Below are 13,491 nucleotides of genomic sequence, written 5' to 3'. Positions count from 1 at the left end.
CGGCAGAAATAGGCAGGGTGGTGGTGGTACTCACCCGCGCGGACTCATAAGAGGTCTTACCACCAGTAATTACGCAAATTATAATTTTGCGGGTTTCATTTTTATTACACGATGTTATTCCTTCACCGTAGAAGTCAATCGTGAATATTTGTTGAGTACGTATTTCATTAGAAAAATTGGTACCCGCCTGCGGGATTCGAACACCGGTGCATCGCTTCAACACGAATGCACCGGACGTCTTATCCGTTAGGCCACGACGAATACAAATTTAATTAAGATAGTAAGAAATTTAATGTATGTAGGTATTAGTTACTTCTTGACATTATAAGCGTCAGGTTTTGTGCAGTGTGCTTAGTTCGAGTTTATTAACTTTCTCGATAGCGTTAAAGTTAACTGCCATCAGTGCCACCTATCCGGCACAAAAGTAACTATATTCGTCAGGGTAGTCATGTCGCCCTTTAGTGTGTGCAATGTTTCACATAAATTGAGCTAACGGATTTAGAGTTTTAGATCAACCCTTATCGACATCTCGGATATTAGACACACATACATTCGCTGTTATATATTAGTATATATATAGATTAGAATGTAAAACGTTTATTTTGATATAAAAATGATTTTTTACTGGTGGTAGGACCTCTTGTGAGTCCGCATTGGTAAGTACTACCATCCTGTCTATTTCGGCCGTGAAGCAGTAATGCGTTTCGGTTTGAAGAGTGGGGCAGCCGTTGTAACTATACTCGAGACCTTAGAACTTATTTCTCAAGATGGGTGGCGCATTTACGTTGTAGATGTCTATGGGCTCCAGTATCCACTTAACACCAGGTGGGCTGTGAGCTCGTCCACTCATCTAAGCAATAAAAAAATGAAAGAAAACAAACAACCCTCCCTACTTTTTAAGATTATTATACCTACATTGTTTCGTTTTATCGACTTTATTATAATGACAGAAACTTCATAATTACAATCGGTAATATAATAACAATCTATACTAATATCCATACTAATATTATAAATGCGAAAGTAACTCTGTCTGTCTGTCTGTTCCTCTTTCACGCCTAAACGGCTGAACGGATTTTGATGAAATTTGGTATGGTGATAGATGATAACCTAGAAATGGTCAAAGGCTATAAATAATCACGCCATCGTTCTTAGGGGGTAGGCAGTAGGCAGATAACTAAATTGAGTTAGTGATTTTTAGTCGTTTTTGTTGGGACTTTTGCTCTTTCACGTATAAAAGGCTGAACAGATCTTGATGAAATTTAGTAAGGTAATAGATGGTTACCTAAAAACGGATATAAGATCAAAATGATCACGTCATAGTACTTAGGGGGTAGGAAGTAGGCAGAAAACTGAATTGAGTTAGTGATTTTTTTATGGTTTTTGGTGGGAGTTTTGCTCTATCATGCCTAAACGGCTGAACGGATTTTGATGAAATTTAGTTAGGTGATAGATAGTAACCTAGAAAAGGATATGGGCTATTAATATTCATGCTATCGTACTTAAGGCGTAGGCAGTAGGCAGAAAACGAATTAAGTTAGTGATTTTTAATAGTTTGGTTTAAAAGTTTACCTCATTCACGCCTTGACGTCTGAACGGATTTTTATAAGACTTGGTTAATATAAAGATAGGATCCTAGGCACGGACACAGGCTACTTCTTACGGCGGGAAAATACCTCATTCCCGCGGAAATCTAGCGTGATCGTGTCAAGAAGCGAATGACGCCATAGCTACTGAAATGATTTTGATGTTTTTTTTTTTAAATGAGTGTTACTAAGACTTAAAGTTAGTATTTGATCACTTTTCTAACTTAGAGGGTCGGTAGGCGCCATAATTTAGGGAATTTATTATAAAATTTTGATGCATCTGTCTTTATTTAACAGTTTTACTTGGATCGAAACTTAGCGACATACCATCACACTACTTAACTTATAGGGTAGGAAGGTACCAAAATTCAGACTACTTCTTACTTCGGGAAAATATCTCATTCCCACAGGAACCTATACACAGCTACCTATCTACAACATTAAAACTCTGTCTAGAATCACATTACGCCATAGCTATTGATCTGATTTGTATACGATTTTTTATTCAACTGACTGTTAAATTACATACAGATAAAATCTAATTACCTACACCACAGAATTAATATAGTACTACATAACTAGCTACGCTTTAAACTTGAGGAGGTAATTAGATAGACATTTATACGAACTTTATGCTCAGTAATCAATCATAGTGATAAGTTAATACTCATTTTAGACAAAGAAACGGATAGGTAATCAGTTCATCACCGAAATTATAACACCTACACTTAGTTTGTTTACTATTCAACGAGGGAAAATAATTCAATATAACGCAAACCTTCAAATCATACGTCGTCGTAGTGCATAGTTGTTTAGGTTCAATATGTTATTGATTGATTTAGATATTTAGGTTATAAGTAAAAAGGTTTGCTTTATCGAAGTTTTTATAAAAAATTGTCTTACGTTGTAGTTTTTAAAACTACCGATTTTAAAAATCTTTAATTATTGTTTTATTGTTTTCGATATGCCACGCAAACGTAAATCCAATCTAAGCCGTAGTTCTAGCAGAGCTCGAACTGCAAAAGTTGCTAGAAGCCAAGAATCTGAAGAGCAGATTCAGACGCGTCAGATGTTAGATTCTCAGCGTCATGCGACTCAAAGAGCTTCTGAGACCTATACGCAGACTCAAGCCCGTAGGACCTTAGATGCTGAGCGCCACGCATCTCAAAGGGCCTCTGAGACGTTTACACAGACTCAAGCCCGTCAGGCCCTAGATGCTGAACGCCACGCATCTCAAAGAGCCTCTGAGACGTTTACGCAGACTGAGACCCGTCAGGCCCTGGATGCTGAACGCCACGCATCTCAAAGGGCCTCTGAGACCTATACGCAGACTCAAGCCCGACAAACCTTAGATGCTGAGCGCCACGCATTTCAAAGGGCCTCTGAGACGTTTACGCAGATTCAGGCCCGTCAGACCCTGGATGCTGAACGCCACGCATCTCAAAGAGCTGCTGAGACAGTGGAACAGACTCAGACACGTCGAGTTTTAGATGCCGAACGTCACGCGCAATTGATTGCGGCAGAGACTGACGAAGATTCACAAAGACGACGTCTTTTAAATGCTGAACGGCAGGCAGAAAGAAGACGTACGTTTTCAATGAGTACGTGGGAGGCATTTAATGGTGCCGCTTTTGAGTATGACCCTTTGATCGACTATGTTAATCACCGATTGGTTATCATTGGGAGAATGGATAAAAAATGCAGATATTGTGAAGCACTGAAATGGAAAGAAGAAACTCCAGGTATGTGCTGTTCTGGTGGAAAGGTTAAAATTCCATTACTTGGCGAGCCAGAGGAACCTCTTAAATCTTTACTTTTATACGACAGTAACGAATCGCGCCGGTTTTTAAGCAGGATTAGAAAGTATAATTCTTGCTTTCAGATGACGTCATTTGGTGTAGATAAGGAGGTCGTAATGCCTGGATTTTCACCTACTTTTACCATCCAAGGACAGGTGTATCACAGGATTGGTTCCTTACTTCCCGCAAATAATGAACAACCAGTTTTTGCAACTTTATTTCATGGGCGATGAAAAAAACGAAGCTGATCGCAGGTGTCAAAATATACAAGGAATCGAAAGGGATACTGTTTTAAAAATCCAGAGAATGTTGCATGAACATAATCGCCTTATCAATACTTTCAAAACAGCACTAGAAAGAATGCCGGGAGAGGATTATAGGTTGGTGACGCACCCCGATCGCACACCAAGTGGGGAACATGAAAGGCGGTATAATGCACCGTTAATAAATGAAGTCGCAGCCTTGGTTACAGGCGAACAGTTTGCTTTCCGTGATATAGTTTTACAGGCCCGAGATGACACATTAACCAGGGTGCCTGATACTCATAAATTTTATGATGCGTTGCAATATCCGATCATATTTAGTAAGGGACAAGAGGGGTACCACTTTCAAGTTCCTCAAATTAATCCTGTAACAGGTCTTCCCTTGCATAACAAAAAGGTTTCATGCATGGATTTTTATGCCTACAACATGATGATACGAGAAAACAACTTTAACATTGTACAAAGATGCAAGCAACTGGCCAATCAGTTTTACGTTGACATGTACGTTAAAGTTGAAAGCGAGAGGTTACGGTACATATCATTAAATCAAACTAAACTAAGAGCAGAGAATTACATCCATCTTCAAGACGCTGTGGCAAATGACGCTAATTTAAATCCAAATAACTTAGGTCGTATGGTCATTTTACCATCTTCATTTGTAAATAGCCCGCGGTACTTACACGAATATACTCAGGACGCGTTTGTTTATGTGCGTACACATGGTCGCCCTGACTTATTCGTCACCTTTACTTGCAACCCAGCCTGGCCCGAAATAGTCAATCAGTTGATGCCGGGGCAAAGCGCAATAGATAGACATGATGTAGTCGCAAGAGTTTTTAGACTAAAAGTTAAAAAACTAATGGATGTGATTAATAAAGGCCGAGTGTTCAGAGAAGCGCGCTGCTTTATGTACTCTGTCGAATGGCAGAAACGTGGACTGCCACATGTCCATATATTATTGTGGTTAAAAGATAAATTACGACCCGATCAAATAGATAACATAATCAGCGCTGAAATACCGGATCCTAACATTGACAAGACTCTCCATGACATTATTGTAAAAAATATGATTCACGGTCCATGCGGACCCGAAAATCCACAGTGCCACTGCATGAAAGACGGAAAATGCACAAAAAAATTTCCTCGCAAGTTAGTGAAAGAGACCGTTCACAACGACCACGGATACCCGCAGTATCGTAGAAGAGCGCCAGCAGACGGAGGTCGAACAGCAACCGTGAAGCTCCGAAATGGTAGCTACGTTACGGTTGATAATAGTTGGGTAGTCCCCTATTCACCAATTTTATCAAAAATGTTTAACGCCCACATAAATGTTGAGGCATGCAGTTCAGTACGCGCCATCAAATATATTTGCAAATATATAAACAAGGGTAGTGATCAAGCTATTTTCAATTTTAGAAATACTGATCTTGCGAATCCCGTAGATGAGGTACAAACTTATCAGTCTGGTCGGTATGTCAGCAGCAACGAAGCCGTGTGGCGTCTGTTAGCATTTCCGTTGCACGAAAGGCATCCCACCGTGACACATCTCAGCGTGCATTTAGAAAATAGTGAACGCGTTTATTTTAATGAACACAATTTCCACGAACGAATAACTACTCCGCCAAAAACCACACTCACTGCTTTTTTTGATCTTTGTATCAGAGATGAGTTTGCAAAAACTCTTCTTTATGTCGAGGTGCCGAGGTATTATACTTGGGATGCAAGTAGGAAAACTTGGAAACGCCGCATTCAAGGTACTTCAGTTCACGATTGGCCTGGCGTCAAATCTGGAGATGCTTTAGGACGAGTTTATACAGTTCATGTTAGTAACATGGAATGTTTTTGTCTACGCATGCTTTTACACCATGTGCGCGGACCTACCTCTTTCAATGATCTAAAAAAATACAACACACAAGATTATCCTACATTTCGAGAGGCATGTGAGGCAAGAGGATTACTGGAGAATGATAACCATTGGGATGTGACACTGGAAGAAGCTGCTCAATGTAGATCAGCAGGCAAGATGAGAGAGCTATTTGCTGTATTAGTAGCGACATGTGGTCTTTCAAATCCTCAACAATTGTGGGATAAATACAAAAATGATATGACCGACGATATATTGCACAGATTACAAGAGCAAAATCCCAATGTCACGTACAGTGATTTAATTTACAATGAGGGTCTGACAAAAATTGAAGACCAGGTTAAAACAATTTCTAGAAAGGATTTATCAGATTATGGAATGATCAGACCACAGAGAACCGAGGAAATCAGTAGCGATTTAATACGGGAACTAGATTACGATACTGCTTCCTTACAACAACAATTGACAGAGTCTGTTCCACGTTTGATCCCAGAACAAAGGTTAGTATTTGACAATGTTTTCAAAAAAATCGAAGATGGCGAAGGTGGTTTGTTATTTTTGGATGCTCCCGGAGGCACGGGAAAAACCTTTCTTTTAAACTTGCTTTTAGCGCAAATCCGAAAAGATAAAGGAATTGCTGTAGCAGTTGCCTCTTCCGGAATAGCCGCCACTCTGCTCAATGGTGGTCGAACGGCACATTCGGTGCTTAAACTGCCATTAAACTTAGCCCATGAAGAAATGCCAGTCTGTAATATAAGTAAAAACAGCGAGCGTGGACGTATGTTGCAGCAATGTAAATTATTAGTTTGGGATGAGTGTACTATGTCCCATAAAAGAGCAATTGAAGCTCTAGATCGGACTTTGAAAGACATCAAGAGTAATCCAAATATCATGGGGGGGATGGTGGTACTTTTAGCGGGCGATTTTAGACAGACTTTGCCGGTTATCACTAAAGGCACCCCTGCAGATGAAATAAATGCGTGTTTAAAAGCGTCAACGTTATGGGTGCACGTAAAAACGTTTAGTCTGTCTACAAATATGAGAGTGCAACTACACAATGATGTACAATCTGGACAATATGCTGCTGCTCTTCTTAAAATTGAAGAAGATCGTATGGCAAAGGATGGTAATGGCATGATTACATTGGATCGTGAATTCTGCAATGTTGTGCATAATCCAGATGATCTAAATAACTTCGTCTATAGCGAACTGCTAACTAATATGAGGAATAGAGACTGGTTATGTGAAAGAGCAATTTTAGCGCCGACGAATGAAATGGTGGGACAGATAAACGAGCAAATTATGTCACGCGTGGAAGGTGATATTGTTGAGTTTCTCTCTGTAGACACTGTAATGGATACTGAACAAGTAACATCATACCCTGTAGAATTTCTTAATTCTTTAGAACTGTCGGGAGTACCTTCACACAAACTGAGGCTGAAAGTAGGCGTTCCTGTCCTTTTAATGCGGAATTTAGATGCACCAAGACTGTGTAATGGCACACGGTTGCAAGTGACACACCTCGGTCGCAATATTGTAAAAGCAATCATTATGACTGGAATGGCAAAAGGAGAGAACGTTTTAATCCCCCGTATACCCATAATTCCGACAGATTTGCCATTCCAGTTTAAGAAATTACAGTTTCCGCTGAAAATCGCATTCGCTATGACGATAAATAAAGCTCAGGGGCAAACATTAAAAGTAGCCGGCATTAATTTAGAAAAGAGTTGTTTTTCTCACGGACAATTATACGTGGCTTGCTCACGTGTTTCAAGTCCACAGAATCTCCATGTGTTGGCCAGAGAGGGAAAAACAAAGAACATAGTTTACAAAAATGTACTACAGTAATAAGGCCTCTTATTTTTAGCATCCTACATTATTATACTACTTACATTAAGTTAGTACTTCCTACGCAGACGATGTTACGGATGTCACACTGTCTAACATCGGGGGTTGGCAGGTAGGTAGTTAGTAGTATTTTAAACCGATTTACATTATTTACTTTTTATATTTACTAAGGAAACATTCGGAGCTATCCATTATGTAGCTTAGGTTGCTTTTGAACAAATTTTGATGTGAAGTTGAGGATTGGAACACGATAGTGGGACATTGTTGCAGGGGGACTTATAGCCGGGAGAAAACAAAAAAACTTATGTGGACGAAGTCGCGGGTAAAAGCTAGTAATGTATAAATCTACAGTGGTTTTTACGGATGTTCCGTTATAACTACTGAACCGTGCATCCGATTGACTTGAAACTTGGTATCCATATAGAAAACACATGTACTTAATGGATAGGCTAATATTTATATGAGTGTTGAACTCCCTATATCAGTTGCGGGGGCGTTAATGATGAGAATCTTTGTGGGGGTGAGAAATAATAATGTTAATTTTAAATGCCCAGCGAAGCGGACGGGTACAGCCAATACCGTCTTTACCATAAGGGCACACGGGGCCCGTGCCCAGGGCCCCCATTCTCAGGGGGCCCCGAAAGACCGACAATTTCTCTCACACGTTTATTCTCAAAACATTTTTGTCGGGCACATTAAACTTTTTTCACAAATCAGTAATCAGAAGGTATTTACAAGGCATATACTATGCCTATAATAGAAGATTTTGCTCAACAGAAATCCTGAAAGAAACCGTTATCGAAATCGTAACCAAAAAACCAGCAGCATTCTAATATCATTAATGACATATTATATCATACTGTATTTGATTACCTATAATAAATGGTCATACTCAGTAAAAAAATGTTATTATAATTCGCTTTTTTTACTTTCCAAAAGGGCCTCAAATTCTTGTGTGCCCAAGGGCCCCAGCCTAGTTTAAGACGTCCCTGGGTACAGCTAGTTAATAACTTATATAACATGATACGTTTTCCGCTTAGAAAGGAAAAGAAAAAAACAAAGTTCGGTGCAGTTATGAATTTTATTGTTTAATCTCATTATCTCATTCAATAATCAGTGGACGGTTGGATTATAGTTTAAATGGGAATCGGTATTCGAATTAAAAATATTAACACCGTAGTATTTAACATGGATCATGTATGTTTTGTTACACCGTACACAGACATAGGCTGTGAGCTGTGAGCATTACTGAGCCGGATGTTTCATATGAACAACTATCTCTCCCGTATTTGGCTGTCTCAACTACGCAGAGTAATGAGCAACTTTGCGCATTTCGAATCATTAACAAAATGCAGACTAAACATACATTACATACATACGCATGTACATGTAATGAAATAAAACACGAATTTATATGTGATACCGAATGTAATCACCAAGGCAGTGATTCTCAACCTTTTTTTGGCTGTTTAAGTTTTTTTTTATTTACACTATTAAAATAGTATCATAATAATTTTGAATATAATACCGAGGGATGAAAGGTTATTTTGTTTAAACGACCATTTGTAATTTTACAGGAGAGCCATTCCAAGTTTAAAATTTGGAAAAAATATCATGACAACAAACTTCTTTAGCTGTTTGAATGGGTAAACATAACTGAAGTTCAATTAAAAACATCAAATTGTCGATACCAATCTATACTTCTATACTAATATTATAAAGAGGAAAGATTTGTTTGTTTGTATTGTATAGGCTCCGAAACTACTGAACCGATTTGAAAAATTCTGTCACTGTTTGGAAACTACACTATTCCCGTGTGAAATAGGCTATAAACTTTTTAAAAAAAATTAGGGATCCTTACTAAAACTCCAATAATGTAACCCAAGGTGTAAGAAAATTACCTAAAATATTCTTTACATCGCGTGCCTTGCGAAAAGTATTGATGATAAAATAAAATAATGTACTACGACATTGTAGAGCACATTATTATTTACAAAAAGTATCGCGACAGCGTATGTCTAACTATTATAATTATGCCGCAATAAGCGTTCTTTTATTTAAAAAAATAAAACAACGTCAAATATCGTTGAAGTTTTTGTTAAAGACCCGAGCGGAGCCGGAGCGGGCCGCTATACCGAATAAAACGGACCCTTGATTACAAAGATAAATGTCGCTTAAACAAAATAACCTTTCATCTGACGATATAGTTTAGTGGCACATAAGGGGTTATTCCAACTTCGCGCGAACCGATAGATGAGCTATAAGTTTGAATAGCCCCTTAGGCAACCAACGATTAGGTAGAAAAAAAAGTGGCACAGTGGAGAATCACTGCACTAAGATATCGTGAACTATATTAAAGCTAGATGATTTTTTTAAATTTGACATTTGCTGGAAGTAAACGCACGATTCAGTCGAGCTCGATTTTGTACAGGACTTTGTCAATGAATTTTAAACCGTATTATACTTATATAGAATACATTTGAGAAAACCTCGGTAACGTTTGAAAGATCCAATAAAGTGATAATTTATGAATATGAAAGAGCCTTTAATTTTATGTCCTCATTTCGTTGCTAACCACTAATTCTTATCCTGGTTCGCGACCACATCAAGGCTTACCTTTTGAAGGGGTTGACGTTATGCTGAGATATTGTGAAAATCCCGTCATGTGTACCAGGGGGCTAATATGTTTTTTTTACGTCCGATATCAGACAAAAATATTTTCAAAAAAATAATAGCAAAAGATTGCTTCACCTTTAATTGATGTCAAAGGAATGGAATGTTACAATCATACCAAATATTGATTATAATGTCTTGACAAAGAATTCTATTATCCAAACTATTTTATGATTAAAACATGTGCCACGGGCTGCGTGAAAAAAAAGGCGTGGGCCGTTGTCTAGACTGCACTGATCTAGTACAACCCCTGGAGGTTACTGGAATAGGTAGAAAAAAAAACCACGATGCTGACTCGTCACTAGTGCCCTGTGTGCTTAGTGCTAGTTTTTTAACGTTATCGATAGCGTAAAAGTTAGGTCAATTTTGTATGCAGTTGGAACAGCGCCCCTGGCGGCAAACGTACGCAAACGATCCCATTCCATAAAAATATGAGCTAACGTTTACGCCATCGAGAACGTTAAAAAACTCGCACTAAGCACACTGAAGCAAGCTGATGATGCCAAATCCGAGATGTCGGGTAGTCTTGATCATATTCGAGTAGTAACGAGAGAAAAGGGCAGTATAGTCGAAGAGACTAGTGCGGTATTATAGAACATCTTACAACTGGAATCTATCTATCTATATATATAAAAATGAATTGCTGTTCGTTAGTCTCGCTAAAACTCGAGAACGGCTGGACCGATTTGGCTAATTTTGGTCTTGAATTATTTGTGGAAGTCCAGAGAAGGTTTAAAAGGTAGATAAATATGAAAACGCTCGGAATTAAATAAAAATAACAATTCTGTTTTTCCTTTGATGTGTCCCCCGTAGGACAGATTCCTTTTGTTTGTTTTAAGTTTATTTCATACAAAAGTTTAGGTATTTTATTTATCGATTGAGGCACTACGAAGTCTGTCAGCTAGTACAAGATAAGAATTAGGGTGAGGATTTTAGACAACATTCAGGTATGGCGACGCGTGCATGCCGCGACCTTGAGACGGACGCTCGTCTTTGATGATTTATTTCACAGGTTCAAGTTTACATACAAATAATAGTACCACAAATGTCCGACAAGGAAAATTCTTCACTGTCCATTTTAATTACAAGCGACAACAAAAAAAAAAAAACAATTCCCTCTAAAAATACAAATAACCATAATTTTTGTTCTTACATTTACATTTTATATACGTACCAAACTATTACTAGCCTAATTCGAGAATGAAAATTTATAATCGTTATTCGTTGTATGTCTTATTACTCTATCTTATCTTATTTCTTCGATCTTATATTAGGGAATTCAACTGGGATATTCGGTTGGGCGTCGGAAAGGTATTAAGCGATTGTTTTTTTTTATTGCTTAGATAGGTGGATGAACTCACAGCCTACCTGGTGCTAAGTGGTTACCGGAGCCCATGGACATCTACAACGTAAATGCGCCATCCACCTTGAGATATAAGTTCTAAGGTCTCCAGTATAGTTACAACTGCTGCCCCGCCCTTCAAACCGAAACGCATTACTGCTTCACGGCAGAAATAGGCAGGATGGTGGTACCTGCCCGTGCGGACTCACAAGAGATCCTACCAGATTGTTTACTAAAGGTAAAGGTACAATAGAACTCAAAGCGCAATCTCATTAATTGCATCTGAAGTGCATTGGTGCATGTTTCATATAAGAGGGCTCTGATTAGCTCAGCTTAGATCTGGAATATCCATTAAAATAATAAAATTGTGGGCAAACAACCATAGAAAACAGTAACAAGGACTAGATATTATCCTAGATATTTGTTTAACTAGATAAGTCTAAGATGTTTCTTATGTTTAAACATTGTCTTCTGTATTTGAACCGCGAAGAAAAAGTTACGAAAGTAAATTTTCATTCTCGTTAGTGAAATGTTTATTTCATTCCGTGACAACGGTGATAACGCCGAAATAAGATAAGTCGATTGGCTTCGAATGGCGGCGATTTTTTTATACAAAATGCCTTGGTATTGGTGCATAGATAATTTTGCCTAATTAAAAAAAAAACATATTTGTTTAACCCTAATTCAAAACAGTAATACATTGAACTAGAGAAAAAGTTTTACCGCATTTCTAAGTGGACATATTCCACCGCCTTAGAAACCAAGCGACTCAAATATCTAAGGAAACTTTTGAATATATTTAAACCCTAAAATGGCAAGGGTGATTGGCTTCGCCATTATTTCTTTTGAGCTGCCATAATTTTTAAAACATTAATTAATAATGGCAAGACTTACTTTGACAGTTTTTAAGAAAAGCACAAATAGGCTTTTACATGCAGCCAGATAAAAATTACGACTTTTCAAAGTTTTCATTGTGTTCTCAAATTTAATGCCCCTAATCAACTCGACACACCTTCGAATTCTAGACTGAGAGGAATAGATAATATTTAACAGGTATTGTATATGTGTGGCGATAGTATACCAAGCCACATCACTACGGCGCGATGGTGATAACGTATATCATGTGGCGGTTGGCGCGGCGCTGTATCAAATATTTCGACATTTGGCGATACTAGGGATGTCGTGACGTGGACAAGTAAGTCTTATTAAACCACACCAAGCCCCTGTCATAAGCGCGATTTAGCTAATATCGGCCTACACCGTATGAGTCACTTTCTAGTGTCCAAACCTGACTGCCAATGCAAAAGACACGACGTGGTCAAACAGAAATTGTTCGCAATTTCTTGTTTCGACCAGGTTTATTCATGTGACAGTAAAGCTTTGAAACAGACTCACGTGATATTATATGGACGGCTCAGCCGCGTCATTTAGAAAATTATTTGTTTGAATATAATTGCGACTTGTTGGTTAATTGCCGAAACCCTAAGTGTCGTGTCTGCGTGGCTGAATCGTAAAATGGTAAACAGTCGACGTCGCCCTAAACACGTCATTTCGGGTCCTCTAGATCCACTAATGGTGCTTTTAGGTACCTCAAGCACCGGTCACCGTTTTCGTCGAACCTGTCGCTTGCCGAGGGGTTCGGCGAGTAAATTAACCCAGGGCTAGTGTTAGCAACATACTCAGCTTAGAAGAGCCCCGTGAGCTCACCTACTTGTTCGACGAATCTAGTATGACCCCTCGAGCTCCCTAAAAAAAAGGTAGGGAAAAAAAGCTGAATCGCCGAACATAATGTATGCGCCCTGTGTTATAAATCGGTTTTGTTTGACGCATAGGTACTGTCTTGTTATATTGAAAATCAAATCAATGAAACTACTAAATTGGTATCTTTTATGAATTATCAACCGTAGCAGTTAGTTTTTCGATAGCATTAAGCATTTTCATCAATCTTAACCACTATTAATTTTCGTTTACAAAACTTCACATTAATAAAACGACCCTTGAAACTTTATAGGACAACAACTTCATTATTAAAGTCAGTTCAACATCAAGTGGTTACAAGTTTCCGAATTCCAAAAGGTGTCGAATTAGATTGTAGGCTGTCAATGCGTATATGACT

At 38.4% G+C, this 13,491-nt stretch overlaps 1 protein-coding gene across 1 annotated transcript; it reads left to right on the top strand.

Moving 5' to 3' along the window:
- The first annotated feature begins 2,550 nt into the window (after positions 1 to 2,550).
- LOC149500710 (uncharacterized) lies at positions 2,551 to 7,360 on the top strand. The gene is made up of 2 exons (XM_089735758.1): positions 2,551 to 3,328; positions 3,735 to 7,360. Exons 1-2 carry the CDS (start codon positions 2,551 to 2,553, stop codon positions 7,358 to 7,360), a joined length of 4,404 nt encoding a protein of 1,467 aa, XP_089591884.1.
- Positions 7,361 to 13,491: the final 6,131 nt, after the last annotated feature.

Source organism: Bombyx mandarina, chromosome 20 (genome assembly GCF_030267445.1).
Source record: "Bombyx mandarina strain Sakado chromosome 20, ASM3026744v2".
Lineage (NCBI taxonomy): Eukaryota > Metazoa > Arthropoda > Insecta > Lepidoptera > Bombycidae > Bombyx > Bombyx mandarina.
Note: the sequence above shows the minus strand (reverse complement) of the source record. Positions and strands in the feature narration are given on the sequence as shown.